The 26,372-nt window shown below is 51.9% G+C and overlaps 9 protein-coding genes across 9 annotated transcripts; 4 read left to right on the top strand and 5 right to left on the bottom strand.

The window, feature by feature from the left end:
- Nucleotides 1-374: 374 nt before the first annotated feature.
- Nucleotides 375-2,413, bottom strand: PpBr36_06719 (uncharacterized protein; the record flags this gene model as incomplete). The annotated part of the gene is made up of 5 exons (XM_029893862.1): nt 2,355-2,413; nt 1,372-2,117; nt 1,121-1,289; nt 835-1,059; nt 375-777 (listed from the first exon to the last, which is right to left on the bottom strand). Exons 2-5 carry the CDS (start codon nt 2,048-2,050, stop codon nt 375-377), a joined length of 1,476 nt encoding a protein of 491 aa, XP_029746142.1. The 5' UTR covers nt 2,051-2,117; nt 2,355-2,413.
- A 715-nt stretch (nt 2,414-3,128) lies between these two features.
- On the top strand, nt 3,129-5,336 carry PpBr36_06718 (uncharacterized protein; the record flags this gene model as incomplete). The annotated part of the gene is made up of 3 exons (XM_029893861.1): nt 3,129-3,258; nt 3,332-4,814; nt 4,895-5,336. The coding sequence occupies 3 exons, from the start codon at nt 3,129-3,131 to the stop codon at nt 5,334-5,336; spliced, it is 2,055 nt and encodes a 684-aa protein (XP_029746141.1).
- A 447-nt stretch (nt 5,337-5,783) lies between these two features.
- PpBr36_06717 (uncharacterized protein) lies at nt 5,784-6,375 on the bottom strand (the record flags this gene model as incomplete). Its single annotated transcript, XM_029893860.1, has 3 exons — nt 5,784-5,962; nt 6,041-6,112; nt 6,213-6,375. 3 exons carry the CDS (start codon nt 6,373-6,375, stop codon nt 5,784-5,786), a joined length of 414 nt encoding a protein of 137 aa, XP_029746150.1.
- A 2,450-nt stretch (nt 6,376-8,825) lies between these two features.
- On the top strand, nt 8,826-9,467 carry PpBr36_06716 (uncharacterized protein; the record flags this gene model as incomplete). Its single annotated transcript, XM_029893859.1, has 3 exons — nt 8,826-8,881; nt 9,040-9,332; nt 9,406-9,467. The coding sequence occupies 3 exons, from the start codon at nt 8,826-8,828 to the stop codon at nt 9,465-9,467; spliced, it is 411 nt and encodes a 136-aa protein (XP_029746149.1).
- Nucleotides 9,468-9,996: 529 nt separating this feature from the next.
- PpBr36_06715 (uncharacterized protein) lies at nt 9,997-10,667 on the bottom strand (the record flags this gene model as incomplete). The annotated part of the gene is made up of 5 exons (XM_029893858.1): nt 9,997-10,019; nt 10,097-10,138; nt 10,225-10,303; nt 10,430-10,562; nt 10,639-10,667. The coding sequence occupies 5 exons, from the start codon at nt 10,665-10,667 to the stop codon at nt 9,997-9,999; spliced, it is 306 nt and encodes a 101-aa protein (XP_029746148.1).
- A 2,163-nt stretch (nt 10,668-12,830) lies between these two features.
- Nucleotides 12,831-13,202, top strand: PpBr36_06714 (uncharacterized protein; the record flags this gene model as incomplete). The annotated part of the gene is made up of 1 exon (XM_029893857.1): nt 12,831-13,202. One exon carries the CDS (start codon nt 12,831-12,833, stop codon nt 13,200-13,202), a length of 372 nt encoding a protein of 123 aa, XP_029746147.1.
- A 421-nt stretch (nt 13,203-13,623) lies between these two features.
- On the bottom strand, nt 13,624-15,658 carry PpBr36_06713 (uncharacterized protein; the record flags this gene model as incomplete). The annotated part of the gene is made up of 2 exons (XM_029893856.1): nt 13,624-15,284; nt 15,376-15,658. The coding sequence occupies 2 exons, from the start codon at nt 15,656-15,658 to the stop codon at nt 13,624-13,626; spliced, it is 1,944 nt and encodes a 647-aa protein (XP_029746146.1).
- An 835-nt stretch (nt 15,659-16,493) lies between these two features.
- Nucleotides 16,494-20,302, top strand: PpBr36_06712 (uncharacterized protein; the record flags this gene model as incomplete). The annotated part of the gene is made up of 4 exons (XM_029893855.1): nt 16,494-16,613; nt 16,689-19,997; nt 20,088-20,188; nt 20,254-20,302. The coding sequence occupies 4 exons, from the start codon at nt 16,494-16,496 to the stop codon at nt 20,300-20,302; spliced, it is 3,579 nt and encodes a 1,192-aa protein (XP_029746145.1).
- A 502-nt stretch (nt 20,303-20,804) lies between these two features.
- On the bottom strand, nt 20,805-22,045 carry PpBr36_06711 (uncharacterized protein; the record flags this gene model as incomplete). The annotated part of the gene is given in 4 exon segments (XM_029893854.1): nt 20,805-21,137; nt 21,273-21,890; nt 21,910-21,995; nt 22,036-22,045. 4 exon segments carry the CDS (start codon nt 22,043-22,045, stop codon nt 20,805-20,807), a joined length of 1,047 nt encoding a protein of 348 aa, XP_029746144.1.
- Nucleotides 22,046-26,372: the final 4,327 nt, after the last annotated feature.

Below are 26,372 nucleotides of genomic sequence, written 5' to 3'. Positions count from 1 at the left end.
TGTCCTTGCTGGCCGTTGCAGTTCTTCAACATAACCATACTTTTTATATCATCATGCTGCGATCTGCAGCTTGGAGGGCAGAAATGTCACAAGACACATTCCGTGCTTTTGCTCATGCCGCGTCTTTCACAACAGTGGAATCTCAGATTCCGCCAGGAATGGTGACGAATACACATATGCGGGTCGCAATGGTTGGTAAGTGCGCAGTTGATACCTACCACGTACGTACCTAAGTATAAGCCATTTCTCCCTTACAGGGACTGCACCTTGTCTACCGAACTGTGCATCGAGTTTAACTCCAACAAAACGCCAAACAGATGCTATAAAAACGCCAAGGACGAAATCGAGAAAAAGAAAAAGTGACAGTGGCAGTTCTATCCATCCAAAGCGGTATCGCCATCGTCATCGCTCAGGGTCTCAACCTCATCAATAGCCGATGGCCGTCCAGAAGCCGAGCCCTTTGAAGGGTCATGGTCCGAAACTGTAATGATGGACTTGCCCTGAACATGTTTGACGGAGCTCTTCCACGCATGCCAATTCTCCTCGTCCAGAATCAGAAACCCTATCAACATGCTAGGATCCATCTCACGAATGTGAAGTCGTCTCAGTCGCCTAGTGTGGCACGAGTCTACATCCGAAGGAGTGTAGAGCTGTGGGTCTTCGTGGAAGGGAAGCGCTGGACGTGTGTGATGCGGATCTAGATAGAACAAGTACGAGCCCTGGTCTTCGTCTGACCTTTGCGCCCCCACAAAGTAATGTGACGATGAAGGACGGCCGCTTTGTTGGGCTGGTTAGCTTGTATCGTCGTTGGCCATGTGCGGTGCATTTACTCACCCAGCGATTCCAACTGATTGAGGCAGCTGCAGAGTAGCTGTCAACGATTCCCAATAGACCTGATTGATCTTATCGATGCCCAGTCTCGTGCTGATGAGTATCAACGTCGGATGGAATGTCTTCCCGTCTGGCTTGGCAACTTCCATGAAGCTATCCTCGTACACGTCCGGAAGATCGCCGGTCGAGTAAACTCGGAAAGAATCCTCGTTTGCATTGGCAAGAGCGCTGGGTTAAGCGATTAGTTAGGTCTTCGGTCCGTACAAAGTCCTTCCGCCAATGCGCTTACTGTATACACCGGGCCGTTGCCGATGGCCCGAACCACTCCCCTGGGTACTTGCCGCACTTGGCTGCACCATGTGCGACAAACTTGTGTATTGAATAGGGTGCCTTGGGATCGTCTGCAAAAAGAGAAAGGAGCTTTCGCTCCTCGTCAGGTGCTTGACCGCGCCGCCAGCCTATATGCCCATGGTTGATTAGCACACGTCTCTCGGGTTCCTCGCCGGAAACTTAATCATGCGGGGTCTATATGGAACTTACTGCGACCGAGACGGCAAGTAAGGAGTGAATTGGCCAACAGGCTCTGGCCAGTCCTGATCATACATCCCCATCCGCTATCCGTTGTGAAGCCGGACTGCTGGTCGGCCATGGTCTTGAGGCGCATTGCGAAAGACATCCTCGAAGAAGCGGTAGGGTCCGTGGACCTGGGAATAGGCTCAAATCCGGACCTGTAAGTCATCCATATCCGCGACTCAAAGTCGCTAAGGAACGCGGGCGGCCAGCCCCCGTCGTCCGGGACGTCCTCGTATGCCATGGACGAGTCAAAACTGCTGTCGACCGAGTCCGGCGGGGTATCGATTGCAGCTGCTTGTGATGAGGTTTTGGAGGGCTCCATCGCAGCCTCCGATGTAGGTGGTGTGGTGTTCCCGGGGAGTGCAGTGGCGCCAGCGTCCGTGGGTAACTGAGCGGGCGACATGGAGGGCACCTTATTTGCCTGAACAGGGGGTAGCTTTTGGTCGCTGTTCGTCACAGTTGATGGTTTTTTATCCTCTCCTTTGGTTTTCGAAGTAGTGTTTGTCTCCAAAGTGTATTCGTAACCTAAACACCAGGCTGGTCGGTTCGCGATAGGGTCGTTGGTTGGCTCCGGATCCCAGATCATCCTAACAATTCGGCGGCCGTACCGGCCGATGTCCGCTGCACCAGCCACGGCCGAATCCATGACTGCCCGTCTGGTTTGTCGACTTTGACCTTTGTCGACGAGCAGTTGTTTACCTGCCAGGATTGTACTTCGCAGGGTTGGTATGGTTCGATTTCGATGGTGCTTGTACGGAGGAACTGTGCTGTTATTCGTGGGCGGGCGATGGTCTGTATTTGCCTCTCTTTGGTTGTCCAATTAGCGCTATTGTGCCTCTGGGTTTAGTGGCTGGTGTTGTCTGTTATTTGAGTTTTTATTGATTGAGGCGAGTTGGGACCGCGTGTTAGCAAGCGGCATGCACACAGCTTTGGGCCAAACCCAACCTCACTTTTTCAGGAAGGCAGGGCAGCCAGACTGGTGAGAAGCCCAGTAGGTCAAATAAATGCACTGGAAATGTCGAGTGAGTGTCAGGAAGCTGTTGTACAGTTGCGCAGTTCCATAGGTCCGGTGGTCGATGGCAAGTGTAATGGCGATAATGAATGGATCATGAACACTGCGGCACCAAGGGATAGCCTGGACATGTGGGACACTACAGCGACGGCCTTGTGACGCACTACACAGGAGACGATTGTGGGGTGTGGGTCAGCCAGCTCCCCATTTACTTTAGGCGGAAAGGGTCGGTTCTCCTCTTGCGGAAGTAATCTTGCTTGTCTTGGTAGTAGCGACTGCGTCTGCCAGTCTGCCTCGAGGGGCGGAAGTATGTGGGGTTTGTACGATAAGCTGCCGATAAGAGTGTTGGTATGACACAGTGTGAGCCACATCTACTCAGACCCTGTGGAAGACGTCAAGACTGATGAAGGAAAACGGCGGTAGTTGCAGGAGCACTTCATGTAATGTGCTCACATACCTCACCTCGTTTGTTATCTTTTCTGGCGCCTTGAAAAGTTCAAGCAGGCGTCTATTCCGACGTCTGATGAATTACTTGCCTGAATGAGGTGACTGTCTGCGTTGTTGATTGCTTTGATAATATTTGTCTTTCTTTCGATTTCACTTTATTCTGGCTTTTCGAAAAGACTTGTTAAATCAAAATTTATTCACTGCCCTACAATTATCACCACAACCAGCACCAAGTTCATACTGCCACACAGCTCTAGTGACAGAGATGGCACCAAGTCGAGCTGGACGCGGCAGAGGCCGTGGCCGTGGTGGGAGACCCCCCGGAGCAGGTGGACGAGGGCCTTACAATGCATCAGCTCAGGCAATGGACTCATTTCTTGCCGGGGCAATGAACGGTTCGCCACCACGCACACCACAAGATTTTATGCAGCCAGGAAGCGAGTATCTCATCGCTAACACAGTCAATAGGCTTCTCCATGCGGGACGAGGCTAGAAATACCGCCCGCGATCATCTGAAATGGAATTCCGATGAGCGGCTTCGATATCGCCCGGTGACTTTCATTAGCGCTGGTCTCATCGAGCCATTAAAGGAGTTCCAGGTCGATGAAAAGAGCGGAAACAAGGATAACAAAGCAGATGCATCTCCGGCAGAAATCTCACCTATGCCCTCTAAATCCCAGGACCAGTTGAACGTTGCCCCTCCATTGCGGACTGAAACGCAAATTCCTGCTCCATCAGTGCGAGACGAAAACGTGAAGCCTACATCGGCCCCGGTAAAAGTACAGGCTCCCAATTCGGTCACACCAAGTGCATTTGAGATTACTCACGGTGATACTTTGTTTATGCTCGACACTGTGGGCGACAAGACTCTGAGGAAAGAGTCCAAGAAGGCCGTCAAGATCGAGTTCAAGGAAGAAGATGACGCAGCGGCACATGATTCGGACTCGAGCCATGAAGTTGTTTTGTTCAAGGGGCGAGCAGCACCTCGCAAGCCCCCAGTGCCATGTAAGAGCCGCGTTCAAGAATCGCGCAAGGACATCGAGATGCTTGTCAAAACACAGTCGGAAAGGCTACATGTCTCGGCGACTGTGGAAAAAGTAGCAGTTGCGCCGACACCATTGCCCAGCGATCAGTCACCTAGGAAAAACAAATCTGGACACTCTCCAACACCCAAGGCGGATGCGTCAGATTCAGAAGGGGATAATGAAGACGACGAAGACGCTATACTGGCCGACTACATGGAAAACATGGACGGGCTGGATGATTTGATTGCACACCACCGGAAGTTTGCATCTCGAGACATTGGTGGAAGCGATGGTGATGTGGTCATCGGCGCCGACTCTGACAGCGACAATTTGAGCGATTCGGATGATGACGAAATTGGAGATGGGGAATCCCCAATGGATGACCCGATATCCGCTGCCGAAGAAGATATGACAGCGGATATTGACGATGCCGAGCTTGCCAGGTTGCTTGCGAAACAAGAAGAACTTGGGTTATTTGGGGATGAGCTGGTGCTGTTTGATGGTGCCGTTTCTGGACGTGACGCATCTGCCCGTCGTCCTCGGCGAAACAAGGCCCGCACGCCGAAACAGAAAGCATCAGACTCTCGTCAACCCGATAGCGCCAAAACTGTTGCGGATGCATTTGACGACCTGGACCTTATGGACTGGGATCATATGAATTCACTGCGCAAGAAGCCCAAGGGCAAGCATGGCGCGCTCAAACTGACCAACGAGGACGCCGAACTTCAAGCAATCATGGACGCTACGTACGAAAAGGACCGACTCAAGAAGAAGGAGAGGAAGCGTGAGCGCGAGGAGCTGCGCAGCAAGGGACTACTCGGCAGAAATCCCAATCCGGACGATCCAAGGGTCAAGTTTGTGGAGGGTATCAACATCACGGAGCTGAGAGAAGAGTTCACCAGGTTCCTCCTAACCCTGGACCAGGTGTATGTCTTTCCCTATGCTGCTACATGGAGAATTCATCATCCTGTTGAAGGGCCATAACTGACTTACAAACCATGAGTAGACTTACTCTGCCCCCCATGGATGCAGCTGCCCGCAAGGTAGTGCACGAGATAGCCATGAAGCTAGGGGTCAAGTCCAAATCCACCGGCAAGGGCGACCAGCGACGGCCAGTCCTGCACCGGACCAAGACCACGTCGCTCTACAGCGTCGAAGTTATGGACAAGGCCTTTGCACGGATAAACCGCAGATACTTCCCACGGCTAGACAAACAGTCCAGGGGTGGTGGTGGCAATCGGGGTGGTGGTGCTCACGCCTCGATCAGATACAGAGACGGCGAGATTGTCGGCGGGTCTGCGCCAGAGCTCGGTGAGACCAACAAGGGCCGTACAATGTTGGAGAAGATGGGCTGGTCCAAGGGTATGGGTCTTGGTGCGCTGGACAACAAAGGCATCTTGGAGCCTGTCGCGCACGTCGTCAAGACTTCAAAGGCCGGTCTTGGCTAAGATACCATACATGTTTCACCGTCGTTGAAAACAGATTGTGCGGGCAAAGACTGTTGAAGAGTAGTTCAACAAGCAATATGATCTTACCGATTGATTGACTGTATTGTCACGTGTAGAAGATGGTTGGTTCACAATCACATACGAGTATCGGTCACAAATGAGCAATGGGAACTAATAGAATGATTAGATGTCATGTGTTTAGGATTTATTCTCCCTAATCCCCAAGTCTCAAGGTATTGTACAGCCGCGAAACCCCGTGACCTGAAAAAGTGATCCCCAATAAAAACAGACGCAACCAGTACCGTAAAAGCATTAGGAGGCAAACGAGGTGGGCTAACCCGCTTGCCAACCCATCATGACTCCCATGTCGAAAGAAAAAAAGATACCCATGCCCAAAAGGATGAAGGAAAAAGAGCTAAACAGAAAACCAAAAGACACACGCTTAATTTATTTGGTGCTTGAAGAGTACTTGGTGACGGCCTTGGTACCCTCAGACACGGCGTGCTTGGCAAGCTCACCGGGCAGGATAAGCCTGACAGATGTCTGGATCTCACGAGATGAGATGGTCGACTTCTTGTTGTAGGCGGCAAGCTTGGAGGCCTCAGTGGCAACACGCTCGAAGATGTCTATGAAAGAAGGTATGAGTTAGACGCGTCCTGATAGAGCCTGGAGGTTAGGCACGCGAGCCAGAGAATAAAACATACCGTTGACGAAAGAGTTCAGGATAGACATAGCACGGTTGGAGATACCAGTGTCGGGGTGGACCTGCTTGAGGACTGTGGTTGAAAAATCACGTCAGTATTGTGCGCAATGGAATCAGAGCTTGAAATGTCGCGTGATTGCATCTGAAAGACGCGTTCAGGAGCGAAAACTCACCCTTGTAGATGTATGAAGAGTAGGTCTCCTTGCGGGTCTTGGTCCTCTTCTTCTTGTCACCAGAGGCGGCGGTCTTCTTGCCAGCATCCTTCTTCTCGGGAGCCTTGGAGGCAGTAGCCGGGGCCTTGGAGGCGGGCTTCTTGTCAGCGGCCTTGGGGGGCATTTTGAATGTTTTTTTGTGAAGTTGGTGTAAAAAAAGTCGAAGGTTGACAATGCTTTGAGAAGCTGATGTTTTGGCTGAAAAGACCTTGATTTGATTGATGCTGCTGTTGGTTGGGTTGTCAAGTGGGAGATGGAGTTGAGTGGTGATAAAAGTCAAGGTTTGGGGGGCCCGTTGACCTTTTGTAGTTTGACGCGACGCCTGCGATTGCTCTTACTGATCTGGGGCGGGGACCACACCACTTGACTTTGTAGGTGCCGGGGGCCTTGCCAAAAAGCGCCCAGCCACGGATTTGGGGCCCGTAGCAAGGAAACGCGCTTGCGGCGAAAAAAAATATGGTCGTAAGTTGGCCCGTGCGTCCATAACCGTCAAACAGCCCATGCTCAACACCCATTTTACCAAAACTATTCTTTTTGATTTCGCTAGGCGCCATCCCGCTGACCCACACAAGCAGGGGCTTCTGAGCTTCTCATTGGCGCAACTGCCCTGGAGAAAATGCAACAAATGCAACAAATTGCGACTGCTGGCTGGGAGATGGAAAGATAACCCATGCCCGCCCATTGCATTATCGTCGACGCGTCAGTGAATAACCACCCTTGCTCCCGTCACGTCTCAAATCACCCTCGACGCGAATGTTGCCAAACCAGCCCGACGACGCAATTTGTACACTTGAACCTAACAACCACCAAAATAGAGGCAGGTGCTGCTATATTTGAGGCAATTTTGTATCAGAAGCGTAGTAGGATGCTGCATTCCCCAACAGAAGTAGATGCATGCGAGCAGCAGCATAATGACTGCTCTTAGCTATACATGAAGAATTGCGTCAGCGCAGATGCAGCCAACTGCCATGAACTAGCCAACAGTCAGTGGAAACATGTGTGCAATACGGCCGGTCACCGTCCCCACGCGACCACGTAGGCGCGTCTTGCCGGTCCGCCTTGTCCAGCCCAGGCTCATCCGCTCCCGCCTGGGCATAGCAGCGACCGCCAAGGGCTCACCGTTCGGTCAACGGCTCACTGCATTGTCCAGACCCTCTTGTCGGACCCGATCCCGACATCCAAGATCCCCGAATCTACGACTGCCGGTTCCCCGTGGGGTTCGGGCAAGCTTTACGTGAATTTAAGGCTGAACTTGGACCTACCAAGGTCATATGGGGTTCTTGTTGAGATTTCGTGATATATTTTTGGTGTTTTGATACTAATGCTACATTTTTGAACAATATATCGTACCTATACTGGATGTACCAGTATGAGTCCAACACACAAAAATCGAAATGAAAAACCGAGAAATCTAAGACCATAGATGCACTTTGAGGTGCTTCAAGACCACTTGAACCTTGAAACCGTACTCGGAGACCTGAGCAACACACAAAAAGTGAGACTGGGCGGGATCCAAGACCAAATGCCTCAATAAGCAAAAATGGTCTTCCAATCTCCGTCTTGCATTGTTAGAAGGGGGGGAAAAAACACCATCTTCCCTGGATGGAGCAACTATACGACTCAAATGCCGATTGTGTTCCGTGTGCGACATCCACTTGGGGGTTTCGCACCCACAAAAATGCCCCCCGAGCCCTACTATCCAACCCAGAGGTCAGGCTCCCCAAATCCTTCACAACAAATTGCACAGGTTCTCAGATCGGTTTCGGCCTTTCTGGCTCATATGAGCGAAACAAAATTCAAAATTGTCCATCAAGAAAACTTGGTTGACATGAGAGCGATAGAAATCGAGGGTGGACGTCTATACCCAGCTTCGTTTTGAGAGATGAGGGTGATTGAGAGCTGATAGAGTCGGGATGGTCTGGACGGCGCGAACAGTTTGGAAAGTCAAATCAGTAAAATTAAAAACACACGAGAAAATTGTGCCGCGGGTCCAAGGAACGACCCATGCCAAGGTTCCGGCGCCAGGGTCAGGTCGAAAAGTCGAAAAGAGAAAATAAAATAATAATAGAGGAAAAATAAAAAGGTTGGACCGGGTGAGAAGAGCAAAGGGGATGGAACAGGGAGAGTGAGACGGGGAAGGGGGGAGGAAGAGGTATGATAACAGACGCGTCCGTTTGGGGAAAGCTGTGGCTGCCGCAAGAATTGTGTGCATTTGATCTGAGCGCGCAAAAAAAAGGTACGTACATGCATGTGGGGCGGCCGCCCTGCATTTTCCTGTTGGACTGCGCGACCTACTGAGCTCCACTCCGCAACCAAGTTGTTGTCCGCTTTGGGCTTAGCGCGTTTTCTGACAGTGATTCCGTGATTTGCCTCTGACGCGCGAAAAGTACTTAACCTACAAGCTCCCCCACTGCCATCTATCTGGCTCTCCCATCTCATTCATCTTTACAACCAAAACAGCATCTACAATCGCCCATTACCGACGCAAATCCAGCAGCCCAAATCTCTCATCGTCTTCAGACGCTTACAATAGAACTTTTTTGAACTTTTTTCCACTACAAACCTACATTCAAAATGACTGGAGGCGGCAAGTCCGGCGGCAAGGCCAGCGGTTCCAAGAACGCGCAATCGTGAGTCGCATCCCCAAGCTGGTCTCATTTGAGGCTTTCGATCTGCTTTAGTCATTCGGTTCTCAATCATGGACGCGTCTGTTGTTTGAATACTGGGCTTGTCAAGCGCGCTTCATCGTTAGGCTTCAGGCGCGCTAACCATCTCATCCTTCATGTAGCCGTTCGTCCAAGGCTGGTCTGGCTTTCCCCGTCGGTCGTGTCCACCGTCTGCTCCGCAAGGGCAACTACGCCCAACGTGTCGGTGCTGGTGCTCCTGTCTATCTGGCTGCCGTCCTTGAGTACCTCGCTGCTGAGATTCTCGAGTTGGCTGGCAACGCCGCTCGTGACAACAAGAAGACCCGTATCATTCCCCGTCACCTGCAACTCGCCATCAGGAACGATGAGGAGTTGAACAAGCTTTTGGGCCACGTTACCATCGCCCAAGGTGGTGTCCTGCCCAACATTCACCAGAGTAAGTTTAAGCTTCTGCAATTAAGGCATTGCATCCCATTCTCCATTAGACGTCATGCTAACTGGCATTCCAGACCTGCTGCCCAAGAAGACCGGAAAGACTGCTGGTGGCAAGAACCCCAGCCAAGAGATGTGAGCTTGTTTGGGTTTTTGTTTTTCCGTTCTTTGTTTGGGTGTCATGACATTGGGGTCACGGATTCTCGGGTTTTATGGGTTGCGTTCTTTTTACTGCGTTTTGGGTTGTACATTAATTCCCCACGGCAATGGTCATGATTGAGAGCACTTTCTGAACAATATCCACAGTCGCCGTTTGGCTTTTTACTTTAATCTTCTTGTTCCATCAATTCGTGACTCCCGCAACCTATTTCGCTTTTGTGGCTCTATGTATATGGATGTGTCTTCGAGTTCGATGGTGTCTCGCCTCGTGAATGCTGTGTGAGTATGGTCAGTCCAGTCAATGGCTACGCTCATGTGGACAATCGTAAATCTGGTACACAACTCTGGACGACCCTGGTATCAAGATAGACATCCCTTTGAATGTATCGACATTCACAACGTCCCATGCAGGCTGATGCAGTCTGATCTCGCCTTCTATTTGATCACTGAGGCCTATTTACACATTTCCATGTTTGCAACCCCTTGTACCAGTTATATCAACACACACCTTAAAACTTCAATGGCGGGGGGGCTGTGAAATTGTCAGTCGAGCGCTCCAAAACAGTAGTGTCTCTGCAATGGCAGTTCTGGGGAATAGCGTATACTTACGGTCAACTCTTGGGGGAGCAAGGTTCCTCTCATATTTGGAGCCTGGTTTTGTGGCACGTATCATCAGCAAGTCGTCCAATACGCGAATACATCCTCCATCTGCATGGCCAGCCTCTCTCGTGACATACCTCCTGGAGCCGTAGGGTGGCAGTAGGGGTCGGGGTGCTTCCACGTCTCGAGGAGCTTTTCCGTCTCCCTGAGCAGTGCCTGCATGTTGTTTTCGCTCGTCAGCCATTCCGTGTCGCCTCTCCTTCTCGTCCGGTATTTCCTGTCCACCCCCGAAGACCAGGTCTCCGGTCGATCCCGTCATCCACCTTCGCTCCCATAACGTACTCGTATTTGCTTCGGCTCAGTCAGGTTCTTGTTAGCCTCAAAAAGCGACCGGATGTAGAGGGCCTGGCCCCGCCACAGGTGACGGTGGACGGCCCAGTCCAAAGACAGCTTCAGGGACCGGCGGTAGAGCGAGCTGCATCGGCGAGACCGGTCAGTAACGAATCGTCTTCCTCTTTTAATGTACGGCTCGAGCTGTAGATGGCACATACAGGGCAGCTTTGCTGGTGGAGGAAGACATGGCGTCGGCGATGACCGCGTCGGTCGGCTCGCGATGGTGTTATGCGTTTTTTCGATGCTCGTCTCTAGCGACGGCAGTGGTGTGATATTCGATTCGATTCGTCTGGAATTGTATGGGCTCGGCTCTGTCCCCGTCGATTGCTGTGGCGGCCGCCAATGGCTCTTTGTCGCTATGCAGGTGCGCTTTGGAGGAGCTCAATGTCAATTGGAATTGGAGCTCTCTCTGGCACGCTGTGAAGTTGGTTTGCCGCACGCCAACCTGGGACCGCAAATGTCAAAAGGCCGGCCTGTGAGTGGTCACAATGTGTGCACGGGCCAGTCTGTCGTCAACCAACCTTGCTGGCCCAGGCTTTTATCAGACCGATCCGGGCCGGCTGGGAAGTGGGTCTCTGGCACTGCTGCTTCGGTTTGATATTGGGATTCTACCTACAAGACGACGACGTCGACTGGCGATATCTCAATGTAGCAACCTTGGGACGAAAGAAAATGCTTGAAACTAGAATATATATCGCTCTATCTTTCTTTCAATGTGGCTTATGCTATGCCATATACGGCATTGTTAGATTTAATAATTTCTATATGATTAACTCGTTTATTGGTAAATACAAATAGTAAACCACTAACCCAGAGTCGAACTTCCAACGGATCGTCAAAAACGACTCTGATCTATTCAGTATAAAACTGCATATGAGAGCAGAGTACTAGTATTTGCTTCATGTTGGGCTGGATTCCACGCCGAAAAAAAAACCAAAAATAAAACACAATCAAATAACCCACTACATAAAAAAAGCCAGTATACTGGCTAACGACAACAGTGCATCGCAGCCAACATGTACGGGTACTGAAGACATATGGCATATATTAAGAGAACCAAATGACTACATGATCCCGGCGCAGGCGAGACTCCCAAAACAGAGGTACAGCATAAGCCATTGCCTAAGACATGGAGCTTAGGATGATGCAAAATGCACCTGTTACACCAGGGCGTGTCAACGAAACGACACCACGTATTGTGATATTCACGTATACTATAAGACTATAGATACAGGGAAACCCAAGAGCGCACACTTGAGAAGGCATAGTTGTACACAATGAATCCAGAACAGACCGTTTCACTGTATCCAAAGGACCTAACACTAGCTTCAAGGACAATCAGGAGAAAGTGCTGGGAAGAAGTAGCACTGCCTCCAATGCGACGCTCAACGTTCACAACAGCAAAGCTATATTATTTTTCCGCAGTACCGTTCACACAGCTCCGCAAATGAGTGAAGAACCGACCGGGACCTATGTTAGATGAACAGCTGACCCAGGTCTTGACAAATAAGCGGCGACAAGATCAAGCGAGAGGAACCGTTTAAAGGCCTTGGTAAACTGGCAAAGTTTACCACTATATACTGACAGAAGTGAATAATTAGGGTTATATACAGTCAAAGAACGGGAGAATAATGCTTGAAGGAGTTAAATGAAGGCGGCTGTTCGAAGTTTAGGTTCTACCACATCGGGTGCAGCAATGAGTAGCCGCGCATGAAACTTGGGAGCGGTAGGATTACGTACTCCTAATTACCGCGGCAAAAGCCTATGTGGGGTGTTTCGGGCTGAAGAGGCCAGAAAGGAAACCACTTGATTGACACGACCGTGGAGTGTCTTTGCAAAACCCGCCAACAACACTTGGAGAAGTCAATGTTAGGGTCCGGGAGGGCGACTCAGGTTAAGAATCATGAGTCCAAATAAAGATTCTATGAATATAATTTGAGGAAGAGATACTTGGTCAAGGACCTTGGGCGTCCACATGATACTAAAAAATATTGCTTGCGGTTGAACTGTCGATAAGGTTAGACGACACAACTCACGACTCGGGACAGTATTTTTCTATCCGCTTCAGCTCAGGGGTAGTCAGCCTATGCTGAAATTCAAAATAAATAAATAAAAAAAGCTAAGAGACAACCGAGAAAAATAAAGTACAGTCTCTGGTTCCTCTACTCTCATCCATCCTACCAGCCCAAGACCACACAATATACGTCGATTCCTCACATTGCGTCGTTGGCCCAGTATCATCAGGGCCAGTCAGTTCCAATCCTTTAAACAAAGACCTCTTTGCAAGAAAAAAAAACAAAAAAAAAAAAAAAAAAACCACCACACTCATCCCCAAAAAAACACACACAAAATGCCCGTCGCCAGCGCAGTCGCAACAGGCCTCCTGGCCGCCCTGCACGGGTACATTACTGTGCTCGAAATGTTCATGTGGACCAAGGTCAACCCCAAGGGCAAGAACGCATTCGGCCTGTCCAAGGACTTTGCCGAGAAGACGTCGGTGCTCGCCGCCAACCAGGGTCTCTACAACGGCCTGCTGGGCGCCGGCCTGGCCTGGGCCGCCGCGCACCCCAACCCTGAGTTCGCCAGGCAGCTGCGCCTCTTCTTCGTCGGCTGCGTGTGCGTCGCCGGGTCTTACGGCGGCTACAGCAGCAGCAGGAAGATCTTTATGGTCCAGGGTCTGCCTGCTTTCATCTCTTTTGCTGCCATTTACCTGAACCTTTGAGATGGAAATTTTGAATTTTAGCTAAGGAAAAGAGGGGAGGGGAGGGAAAGGAAAGGGGCAGGGGATGGGATTCGCTGCTTGGAGGAGGTCGGGATGGAAAGAGCGCGGGTCAATGGGTGTGCGTCGCGCAACGCCGAGAAGACTTGGATTTCTCTAGCGCGAATTGAGCACGCGCCACGTTAACCAGCTGCACCGAAGACGTGTCGCGCTCCTTCATATTGCAACAATAGTTCTGGCCCCTCAATGGCAACAAGCTCACCATATTTGAGGAAGGCAGCGCGTCCCGTTTGTAATAAATTATTTTCTAACTTTATTTTTTGCCTAAACTCGTCCGCAAACAGGCGAGTAAAGCATGCCGTTTGCCACTATGATCTAATCAACATTACCACCCTCATATAGTCAGACATGCCGAGAGCGCATATTACTTCCCGTCTCGGCCGTCATCTTCGTCGCGCGGCAAACCCATACCCATCATGCCTAGCATATTACCTGCCGGCCCTGCCATCCCGGCCTGGCTCTTGAAGCTCTCTAGCAAGTTCTTGGCAAGATTATAGTCTATGTTGAGCTCACCGTCATCGTCATCGTCATCTTCATCATCCTCATCGTCGTCATCATCGTCCAAATTCTCCACAGGGTGTTTACTGCTTGACGATGCTCCTCTTGCTGGTGCCTTCCCCTTCAGGGCGGCGAGCTTCTTGGGCCTCGGGTCCAGCTTCAGTGCGCCATGTTCGTTCAGTTCTGCTTCCATCTGAGCCGCCAGCTCCTGGATGGCCTTGATTTCCTGCTCATCCTCATCCGCTGCCGCAGAGCCCCTGGGTGGAGCGGCCGGTCTGGCAGGAGCCTTGCCTGTCCTGTCCGTCGCAGGTAAACCCATCATCTCTCTCATCATGCGGGCGAATTCTTCCTCGTCGAAGCTCACTTCTTTATCTTCTCCCTCACTATCCTCGTCAGAGTCGTCGTCTTCGTCATCATCAATGTCCATGTCATCCACCTCGGCACCATCGATGCCGGCGTCGTCGTCGTTGAGGAATGCCTCAAACCGCTCTACAATCTTGCGCAGATCCGCTTGGGCATTGGTGTCGCCGAAGCCCGCATCCCCTTTGCCAAAGTCGCCCGAGGTACCAGACCGCTTCTTCCCGTCTAGCTCCCGCTCGAAATCATCGTAGTTGATGTCCAGCCATGACTCGTCGTCGTCCCTGTCGACGTCCTTCCAGGTGCGAATTTCGGCGTCGCTGGGCAGTGCATCGGCACCATCCTCCCTCAAATCCTCCAGCACGATGGCCACCTCGCGAGCAACGCGGCTGCGGCTCTTCTCTGCGCCGGCAGCCAGCAGCTCAAACCCAACGGTAACCTTCATGCCCATCTCCAGCCGTGCGCGCGCCGAGTGCGGTTCGGCACCCGTGTCGGACTCGGTCGGCAGGGCTGGGAGGAGCTCGGCCCAGGCGGGTGGCGGCGGCTCGAACCGCTGCGACCGGAGCTGGGCGAACAGCACCTTGGTGAAGCGCACGCTGACGGTTACGAGATCGATGGGCGGAAACTCGAGCTGGCGGGATGGTGGGTGCATCAGGAGCGGTTTCAGCGCCACGGGGTCCCGCAGATAAAAGGCCTCGACGGCGGGCGCGATGGCCTTTGGCCTGTCATGTATCACGTATGCCAGCTTCCTGGGAATCGTGACCAGCGAGCAGTGGATCGAGTCGGTGATCTGCTGAGGGTACTTTTCCAGCCGGTAGAACGCCTCGGACTCGACGAAGGATGAGTGCACCAGCGAACCTGCTTGAGATTTGATGAATGCCACTGCATCAGGGAGCGAGATGGACTTGCTGGCGCCGTTGTCTCCTGCTGCTAGGGGAATGAGCAGCAGCTTCCCTTGGTGGATCCAGACCCGGTTGCCGTCCATCTCAGGGTTAAGCCACTTGGGTGCAACATTTGCCGCCTCGACCAGCAGAAACTCGCCATCGCTGTCGAAGACGCGAACCCATATGTTGTCGAACGACTTTGTCAGTTCACGGAGTACATAGACTATGAGCCATTCATCTTCTACTGAGTCGCCGTGATCCGTGATACCGTGGAGATGTAGCAACCCTACGAATTTGGTCAAGTCAGCTGTGGCCTCTTTTTTATTTTATTTTTCTCTTCTCTTTCGTAAGTACAAGAGAGAAGAGTTGGGTCTTACCTGCATGGCTTTTTATTTCCAAGCTGAAGCCATCGCGTTGCCAGATGTAATCCTTGGCGAGGCTCTCCATGAGTTGAACGCCCCCCTTTTTGACAGCTTCTAAACCTGACAAAACATTGCTTGGCTCTAGTTGTTGATCTATAAGAAATATCATATACTCGACGCAGTTCTCTGGCAATGATGATGGTCCAAATGGGGCGGAATCATTCTGGGGAATTTTCGCTGCGTTTGTGCCATTCGTGATGGCATCGGCTGCTGCTTCCCCAGATTCGTTTGCGCTCATTGTGCGTCAGGTTGGAAGTGGGCTGCCCTGCTGTAAATACCCGAATAAATGTTTTTTGAACAAGACCGATGGCTTCGATACCCCCACAATGGAGTCATATGTTGATGTATAGTGGCAGGTTGTTGTTCTATGTAGGTATGCGTGCAAAGCTCCCCCGCAGTAGTTGCTTTAGCGTACCGACGACAACAAAATGCACCGCAGTTGCTGTCACAGCTATTTTTGAAATGCGTGTTCTGTTCCGAACTAGGAAGAGTGAGCTTCGATAATGTAGAACAGAACGAGAGGCACTTTAACGGTAGTCCTAGTCGAGGCCTAAATTATGTCGCCCTCTCTAGACCTAATTCCCCAGGTGCATGTGTTGACGAAAAACTGGGGAACATGACAAGCAGCTATAAAGAGCACGTTGATGTAATTGGGGTCCCTGACGTTTTCACTGTCAACGATTATGCTGTCAGAATACAATTTTGCAACGATGTAGCTCACGACACATTTTATGCAGCTGAATTTTTTATATTCTTCTTTCTGGGTAACTTAGACCAGAGTTCGTCCTCTCTGGTTTCTTGCACCACTGTTGTTCCTCTTAAGCGACTTGCGCCCTGACGTTTATGCAGTACCGTGCCGACAGACATTTGCCCCACACCCATGCAAATCAATTTAGCGACCCACTGGAACTTTCTGATGTGGGGTTGAACGCGCTCATCGCGTCACCCTGGATTGTCGCATATACCGTTCTCGTCTGCTCACTGTCTGTTTGCATTCAAACAAAGCGCACGATTATACCGGCGCGTACTGAATGACATGAGACTCGTGGGAAAACGAGTTCCTGGTAGCTACAATGCTCAGGCGCACGGTAAACGGACTTGCCAGTTCTGCTCAAAAGCGGGCACGGCTCGAGCGAGATGACAGTCAGCTTGTCGAGACCGCCGGAGGGAGCTCGGCCCTGCGCAATGAATCGGTCAGTGGCAGTGAAGCCCCAGATATAAGTATTGGAGGTCGCCGAGGAAGCTTTCTTGCTGACGAGGACAAATAGAGGAAACGTGTTCGCCTCTCCACTCCCGAAGATGTTAAACCTATACCGAGCCGCTCCTCTCACCGACCTTCGAATCCGAGTGAGCACGACGAAGAAGAAGAAGAAGAAGAAGAGAGGGAGGGGGAGGGTGATGTTGATATGGAAGGGTCTAACATCGAGGGCGAAGGGGACCCCGTGGATGGAACCCAGTACGAAATGCTCCGCGACAAGGAGTTCGCGCATCTACAACATGAAAAGGAGGACGATCAGCGCGCCACACAACGATTGCGTAGCCGGCCCAACATCGTAGGCCAAAACCATACAGCAGAAAATGGGATTCTCTTGAGGGTCGAGTGCGTCAACTTCATGTGTCACGAAAGGCTCAACGTTGAGCTGGGCCCTTTGATGAACTTTATAGTTGGAGAGAACGGCAGCGGCAAGAGTGCCATCTTGACTGCGATTACTGTTTGTCTTGGAGGCAAGGCAAGCTCGACAAACCGTGCAGGCAGTCTCAAGGCGCTGGTCAAGTCGGGACGGCAACAGGCCATCTTGTCGGTGACAATAAAGAACGAAGGACTTGATGCTTTCCAGCATGATATCTACGGTGACTCAATCACAGTCGAGCGCCATTTCTCAACTACCGGAAGCAGCGGCTTCAAGGTCAAATCCAATTCTGGGAGGATTATCGGAACCAAGAAGGCCCTCGTCGAAGAGATTGTTGAGTATTTCTGCCTCCAGGTTGACAACCCGCTCAATGTCCTCTCTCAAGACCAGGCCAGATCATTCTTAAATTCTGCGTCTGACTCGGAAAAGTATCAGTTCTTTATCATGGGCGTGCAGCTGGAGCAGTTGGACAATGACTACCGACTGGTCAACGAGTTTGTCGAGTCCGCGCGTTCCAAGATACCGGAGCAGGAGGAGAGGGTTGTTTTGACAAGGAAGAGATACGAAGAGGCCCAGAAGCTTCACGAGTCCATGAAACAAAATGAAGAGCTGCGCCGGAAAAGGCGGCTCTACATGCAACAAGTTGCCTGGGCACAGGTTCAGGATCAGGAGAAGATTTTGGAGGCTCGTCATGATCAAGTACGAGATGTCAACGACAGAATACGCGCCCAACAGCTCGAAATTGAGAGAAGATCCGCAGCGTTTGATGCTGCAGATAAAGCATACGAGCGTGCTGTTGCAGAAGCTGAACGCATGGCCGAGGAGGAGCCTGAAGCCGCCGCCATGACCGATGCCGCACAAGAGAAGTTTGATGCTGCGAGGCGAGAGCTGGAAAGAATTCGTCAGGACGAACGTGATGCGCATACGCAGCTCAAACATCATGACAAGGCACTAAAGGCCAATGCGGCCAGCATCGAGCAGGAGAAGAAGATCGTTGCTGGATCGACTGGGGAAGAGGTCACCCGAAACCGGGACAGGCTTGCTGCTGAAAAAGCCCGTCTCGAACAGATCCGCGAGCGGCTAAGCGAAAACGCAGCACACGGCCCAGGTCTCGAACAACTTCGAGACGAGGCCAAAAACGAGCAAATCAAGATGCACCGGGCCGCGGAGGCTAAACAGCAAGAGGTCAGGGCACAGGAAGGCAAGATAAGGGACTTGGAGAGAAACGATCGGTCTCCGCTTGATGGGTACGAGCCTCGCGTACCTGAACTGTTGCGCCAGATCGCAAACGACACCGGATACAAAGAGAAGCCCATTGGGCCTATGGGGTCTCTGATCAGACTCCACAAACCTGAATGGTCAAGTCTACTCGAAAAGACGCTCGGCCAACAACTGAATGCGTTTGTAGTCACCAGCAAAGCAGACCAGCAGCGCCTCCAAGCCACCATGCGTCATCTCGGTATCCAAAGATGTCCCATCGCGATAGGCAACCGTGCTCCGCTCAATACGGCAGACAAGGAACCAGATGCCGAATTCGACACAATTCTGCGGGTGCTCAAGTTTGACGATGACTTGATACGAAACCAACTTATCATCTCAGGATCCATTGAGCAAGTTATCCTTATCCCGGATCGAAAGGCAGCCGAAAAGGTCATGTTCGACGGACCACCACCAAGAAATGTCAAAGCCTGCCTTTCTTTCAACGAAAGGACCAAGAGCAGGGGCTATCGTCTAACCGCTAGGCAGGGCGGCCAAAACCTGTCGACTTCTCAGGTCAATCCGAACCCGGGCACCAAGCCGCGGATGAAGGCCGATGCGCAGGTTCAGATAGCTCAGGAGCGGGAGTACTTGGCACAGCTCAAGGACGACTATACTCGTCTTTGTCAGAAGCGTGACGAGCAGCGAAGGAAATTTCAGCAGTGCGAGCAGGAGCTGCAACAGCAACGACAGATCAAGTCAGACCTCCATAGGGAAGAGCGACAGTGCGAGGCGTCAATTCTAGGCATCGAGCGCGACCTCGATCAGTTCGAGGGATATGATGCTCGTCTACAGGGACTGGAAGAGGCCAGGACGCGCCTGCAAGAAGAGTTTGAAACCGTGGGCCGTCAGTATGGGGAGTTGCGCGCAATCATGGACGAGCAGAACAAAAAGGTGCAGGCCCTCCACGCGGAGCTGGCCAAGGAGAAGGCCAAGCGAGACCAGTTCATGGCACGTAGGGGTAGGGCTATGGATAAGATCAAGGGATACGCCGATGGGAGGGCAATGGAGCTCAGCCAGAAGAATGCCGCGATGGAGGAAATGGAAAAACTCAGAGACGATTTGAGACGGGCAGAGAGGAAAGTTGGGGAGCAGGAAGCAATTGTCCAAGAGTTCACGGCGGAAGCATCGAAAATCTTTCCGGAAAGAGTCTTTGTGCCTGATGGCGAAACGCACCAGGCGGTCCAAAAGAAGCTGGACATGGTCAGGAAGCAGCTTGAGGACCGTAACAAGCGCATCGGAAAAACCGAGGCTCAGGTGGAAGCCGAGGCCGCAACCGCCAAGAATGAATTCGAACACGCCTCCAAGTCGCTCAAGGGAAGCTTGCAGGTGATCAAGCAGTTGAAGCAGACCATGGCTCTTCGTCTGGAGAAGTGGCGGCTCTTCCAGCGCTACATCTCGGCGAGTGCGCGGACCAACTTCATTTACCTGCTCAGCGAGCGTGGCTATCGCGGCCGGCTTCTCCTGGACCACGTCAACCGGAAGCTGCAGATCCAAGTTGAACCAGATGCGACCAAGAAGAACGGACAGGGCAGGAACACCAAGACGCTGTCTGGTGGGGAAAAGTCGTTTTCTTCCATCTGTCTCTTGCTGGCCATATGGGATTCCATGGGCTCGCCGCTTCGCTGCCTGGACGAGTTTGATGTGTTCATGGACAACGTCAACAGGGCCATCAGCACCAACATGCTGGTAAGCATATGATTTTGTTTTTTTTTATACTTCTGTGTACTATTGACAGATCGCGCAAGTCTCTGGTACTAACCGGGCACCCGCAAAAAGGTCTCTGCCGCACGCAGGTCCGTCAGTCGACAATATATCATGATCACACCAAACGCCATCGAGGGCCGTGCCAAGGTCGACAAGGACGTCAAGATTCACAGGTAAGCATTTGCTCGCCCTGTAATTTCTACATGTACGGATACTGACTCTTGCATCTCATCCATAGAATGACTGATCCTCGCCAACGCACACTAGCTGGTCCTCAGGCACACTAGGGCAACAAACAAAATGTCCAGATACCGATTTGTTCTTTTTCCTTTTAGGGCGTTCCTATAACATTACGAGAGTTAAGAGATGGGGCAAGCATAGGGAGTAGGCGTTTATTCATATGAGTGAGTGAGTGATTGGAATCTGGGAACAGACCGGATGGCTTTTTTTTTTTTATTTTTTTTTTTTTTTTTTTTTTTTTTTTTTTTTTTTTTTTATAGTCATGGACGGGCTTACGCCTTGGTTTCTTGGGAAGGTTTTTGCTTTATACCGCGATCTTTGCTCGGACAATCAAACGACAAGATGAAAGCAATAATGACAGTCTCGTTGTCGTTGAATGGATGAATATGAGGTGGAAACTAAGGCAGTTGATGCACATTGTCCTAGGAACTTGTATACTTTTTTTTATATTTTATATTGTACATATATTCTACACCGCTGTATTATACACAAACAAACATATGCCTCAGGTGAGGGATTACACAGCCGCACTAGGGCTGACCAAAATAATTATATCCTGACGCCCTTGCTCCTCAAGACGTTGACGCCAGCGCTGGCAGTGAAGCCTAGCCACTGGCCCACGGACCCGATGGCGCCGCTGACCTCGGCGGCGTCGGCGAAGCGGCGGGCCAGGAACTCGCGGGTCTCGCCAAAGTCGGGGGAGCGGTCGTTGGTCATGAAGAGCTCGGTCGCGGCGTACGTGGCCGACAGGGCGGCACGCTTGGTGTACCACGAAGGGTCGACGGCGGCGTCGCCGGCCAGGAACCAAATGTCGTCGGCGAGCTTGGCGAGCTCCTTGAGGGCCTCGGGGGCGCAGCTCGGTTGGGCCATGATGGCGAGAGCCTGTTGGTTTTGCGTAACTGTCAGCCGTGGGTAGTTTTGTTGATGGAGCAAACAACAAGGAAGAAACCGATGAGAGGAGAGAAAATAGTAGATTCCACCGAAACTCCCTTAAAAAAAAAAAAAAACCCCACGTACCTCCTGCCACCGCCCGATAATGGGGCGGTTGGCGTGCAGCCGTGCCCAGGTGAGCTGCTCAGCGCGGGCGTTGACCTGTGCCTGTGTCAACGGCTTGGCCGCATTGGCAGAGGCGGGGAAGAACTCCCTGGCGCGGGCCTCGAGGTCACGGCGACGGGTGACAAGGTGCCAGCGGACAAGGGCGAAGGCGCCGCCCGGCAGGATGGTGGTGGAGATGTCTGGCAGACCGGCGTCGCGGGCGCCGAGGGCGAGGGCACGGTCCGTGAAGCCGTGCTCGGGGACGTGGGCGTAGGCCGCGGTCAGGATGGCGGTTTCGGTCTTGCCGAATGGGAGAGCGTCCTCGGACGGGTGGTCGACCGAGTGGTAGGCGCGGCGGGATGGGGAGGATGGCGACGGCGTGGTTGCGGGTGCTGCTCGTGGCCGTCGTGCTTGAGGCTGGGTCTGCAGTGGTTGGGCGTTGCTGCGAGTCGGAGCTGTGAAGGCTCGCCGTCCGGAAGAGCATCTTGGCCCGGTGGTGATGGCTGCTGGAGCGGCGGACCCGAGGCATCGGAGCTGTGGTTTCGGGCGCGGCCGGAGGGCCGCAGAGCCAATGGCCCCCAGAGAACGTGAAGCGGACATCTGTCTAGCGGGGACAAACTAGCTCAACTGAACAGTTATTCGTACGGTGCCGTGCGAAGCAGTCAAATTTGCGCTTGGCGGTCCAGTCAACCAACTCGATTTTCCCTTACTGACCAGATAGAAAGCTAGCTACCTTTTTTCGTACCTGATCCCATGCTTGGCGGCACTGCGTGCAGCTGCAAGCAAGTGATTTTCTCGCTTTTGAGAGGCAGGACCCCACTCGAATTGGTCCCATATTTACGCTGACAAAGAATCAAGGTGGATCAAGGGCAGCCAGGCCCCAGTCGGTCCGTTGTCGAACATGGAATGACGCGCACCCGAAAGATCCAGCCCCGGCTCAAGCCGCAACCCAATTCACCTCCATGTCTCCACTGAGAATCGAAAGGTGCTCCTTACTGCAAGTCCGTGACGAGGAGCAGCATCCATGCATATCCAGCTGGCATAGCATCCTGACGTGAAGCCCCTTTTTCTGCCTCGCTAAGAATTTGCGCTGCAATCTTGGGGGGAAAAACCCCCAGCATATTTCAACCTGGCTGAATATGCAGCCAAGGGAACTTTACAATTTATAGAGCTAAACTTGGATGTTAAGGCGTGGGTGTGGTGGCATTAAATGGGGGGCCTAGGGCTGGGCTGTGGGTGGTCTCTCTGCACATGTCAGTCCAAACCGAGCTCCTTGCTGCATGGGGAAAGCGGCAGAGTTATTTGTGTCCGTGTCTGCGCGAATGCCTTGCTCTATTCCCTGTGTTCGTCTTCGGAGCCCACCCTCCTTGACTTTAGCAAAGATTTTGCGTCCAAACTGCTCCCCTTCTCTTTCAACGGCGCCCGCTGATCTGCCCACTAATCATGAAAGCCCTCCGCTCATATGGGACTCATGATTTTACTCTCAGTCACCTTGGGTCGAGACGTCTGGAGCGAACGCAGGAGCCAGGATAATCACCGGGCAGGCCTCTGACTCCTCGTGGGAGCAGAACAATGTCAAGTGGGCGGGTGTTGTAACAGTGTAACCAATCGTTTGACTTCATGCACTTTCAACATTCGTCCATCACAAATCCCTTCCCCATGTGCACAATTTGCACCTGCATGTGTCACCACTGTCAGCGTTTCCCCCGTCCTACCAGAGGCCGGAGGGTTGTCTGTCAGCGGCTAAAGCCTTGGTCGCTTAGTTGAAACCAGAAAAGAAACATTGAATGATTTCTGAAGATCCAAAACATACGAGTCCCCATGTGGCGGTCTCTTGATGTGATTTGAGCTGTTACGTCTGTCCATTGGTCTGCTTGCTGCCTTTTAGGGGGATTAGACCCACGAAAGTGAGGCTCCCAAGTCTTAAGAAGCCACCTTGGGAGCAGTCCTAAGTGAGTAACCCACGAAATAGGCAAGGACAAAATCTCCTGGCAATCATATCCACGTTTGCAAGTGCGAAGCGACCACATGTGGCTTATCCGATGTGCCGGCAAGGCACGCCACATCCTTACCCGTAGAGTATGGCCTGTTGTAGGCTGAATGGTTAACTGGATGTCATCATGGCAGAACCTGTGAGATAACACGAGGTTCTGGTTATGTCGAGCATTAGAGCCGCGGAGGCGAGCACAACCTTCGGATGACAAGGAGATAGGCGGGATGTGACGGGGAAGAAGCAACCCGGCCAGCCAATCGTCCATGTCAAACCAAAGAGACAATGGCGTGCGTAAAAGCGATGACACGATATCCGCGCACCATCAATGTTAGTCCCGTATGGCAGTTGTGCAGAATTCAGAGGCGTAGAATTCCAATATGGTTATCTCTAGGGTGAGGCGCACTACCTCCCTGCCTAGCTGCTTGCTCCATACCTGAATGAACAGTGAACCCCACACGTGGTTATATTGCTCATCTCTCTATTAGCCAAGACTGTGATCTTGGTGAGCAAAATTGGGTAGGCTTTTCGGTATGCATATCCGCCCTGGGTCGAAACATGCCGCGCTAGAATATTTTGGGCGGCCGGTCTGGACTGCAATGGACAGACGGCGGAAGGTTGCGAGGGTTTGTCCCGACTATGGGACGGGTAGTATTATGGCAGTAATCTGGATGGTAGGCTGAGGTTGGTTCCCACCAACGAGAGAAATATGCCTCTCCACATCCCCAGCCCCGAGGCCCCACACACACCCTGTGAGACTGACAGTTTCTGTCTGTTCCATCTGTTTTTAGCCAGCCTGGTCAGCACGCAATTCCCAGCAAGCAGTCGTGCATCCATGTCCATCTAGCAATTTTCAATGCAAAGCTGGTATACGAGTAGTACCTCATCAGGCGAAAGAGAGAGGAAACAGCAACTCAGGGAAGCCTAGATAGTACTGAACCTAGTCTAGTTACTGACAAAAGACACTTGCTAATCGGGGTTCCCTACCAAATACTACCACTTGCTTTAGAGTAGACTTGTGTCAAGATATGCGGGAAGTCGGAAAGGCTGCTTACCTTACATACCTATAATTGCAACACGTTTCGGAAATTTTCTGTCCGCCCGTGGTAGCAGCGCGAGTGGTTGACAGCTGGATCTTTGGGTGGTTGCCTCAATAGGCCCGTTGACGGTCAGATTGATCTGATTCAATGCATGATTTTACATGCTGTAATTAATAAACATCTACGAAATGCATTCAACAGGGGTGACCTTCTCCACTTCAAGCCCAGTTCATCCAATTAAGACCTCGGCGACTAAAGCCCGCCAATGAGAAGTCCAGGCCCTTGCGAAAGCACCACCTGTGCCCAGCTTTTGCATCCAAGCTCCTTTCTCGAGTGCAGCCAAGTAGCGAGCGCAACTCGCACCTCTTTGGACTCAGTCGATCCAACACGCCCACGTCAAAGGACACAACATCTGTTATACATTGTCGGTCGGTTACGAGAGCGACGGGAAGCGAGATACAGAAGTTATTACCTTGCCCGTTTTGTCGCGGCCACCGCCTTGATCGCAATCCAAGAACGCGCGCGTTTGCGACACCAACACACCCCCCCCCCCCCAAAGGAGGGAGAGAAAAAAAAAAAAAAAAGAAGGATTGTCGCACGCGCAAGCAGCTACGGCGGCAATCAAAGCCTAGATTTCTATTGGAGTTGCAGTCTTTTGTTGCTTCAGGATTGGAAGCGCGCACTGCGGTCCATCGCACTGTTGTCGACACGTCTCTTGTGTGCCTGCCTCTAACCAAACAAAAGTGCCTCCAGCTTCTTGCTGCATCGGCTCCATCTCGAAGACCAGGATCTTTCATACCTGCCGCTGCCGACTTTCTAAATCCAGCAAGCTGCATTTGACCTGCAGAGCGCCATCCGTACGTCCAGTCTTTGTCGCGCCGCAGTACCGTGTCTACCTGATGCTGCCCGATTTTGACAATTCAGGGATATCCTACTTACTAAGACCTACCTGCCAATACTTACCTCATTCATTACCAGGCCATCTCTTAGCTTGCGACCCCTCCACAAGAGTGACATCGATTTGTCGCCGCGTCGAGCTTCTCGCACCACCTCCGCACCCCCTCAAAGTAACACATACCTGCCACCAACTGCCTCTTCCAGTGGCTAAGCTGGGGTATTAATCATACCATGGGTAAGTCTGTCAATAAATTAACTCCGCTAAACCTCGGAAGTATCGCCCATTGAAGCCTCCAAGGAGATGGCGGCGCCCTTGATTTGACTGTCGTTAAGTCTTTTCCACTGTTGCACTTCTCGTCTCGCAGTAATACCACCCGCTCTTCTGGGCCTTTTCTTTCTCGTTGGCATCTTCCGAGATAATCCCTCTTACCCAGTCGCTCTCGCTCATCGATACCTGAAGCCTGTTACTTATCATCTCTCAACCCACGTTCCGAGGAGCTTTGTTTCACTTGCCACCCCTCAGGTATTATCTATCTGATCTGCATCATTCCACCGGATATACCCGTGCCCCATCTACTTCTCTGCCCTACTCATCCTCCCCCATCTATCTTTGATACATCACAGCCCTTGCCATTTGAACCTATCTGCCCTGAAACATGTGCACGAGTGCCATCCATTGTGCACATATTCAGTGATGAGTTGGTGTCTGCGAACTCGAGCTAGGATTTCATGGTAACTCTTTGGCTTGCTTATATGGGCCACAGCAATTGTTGTGATACTCCGGACATTCCGCCTGCGTCTTGCCCGGATAAATATTCAAGACCGCTACCCAAATGACTCCATGGCTGGTAGTGCCGGCCCGGCCTTCGTTTATGGCCTCTTCCGCTTATATCAGGAATTTCACCCATAACACAGGCATCACCATTACATTACCTCACTGCCGTTGCACGGCGATAGAACGCTTGCCCGGCTGCCTCATATGTCTCCTGCCTTACCTTGCCTTACATTGTTGCATAGGTAGCTCCTTACAGGAGCTGTGCTGATCCAACGCCACACCACACTTCCGTGCATACCCTCCATCCCCTTCGTCTCCCCTTCTTGGTGCCCCTGTCGGAACCCCAAGACTGGACGTACCTATAACCCGCACCCATGTTT

The sequence above is a fragment of the Pyricularia pennisetigena genome, assembly GCF_004337985.1.
Source record: "Pyricularia pennisetigena strain Br36 chromosome 4 map unlocalized Pyricularia_pennisetigena_Br36_Scf_6, whole genome shotgun sequence".
In the NCBI taxonomy this organism is placed as follows: Eukaryota; Fungi; Ascomycota; class Sordariomycetes; order Magnaporthales; family Pyriculariaceae; genus Pyricularia; species Pyricularia pennisetigena.
Note: the sequence above shows the minus strand (reverse complement) of the source record. Positions and strands in the feature narration are given on the sequence as shown.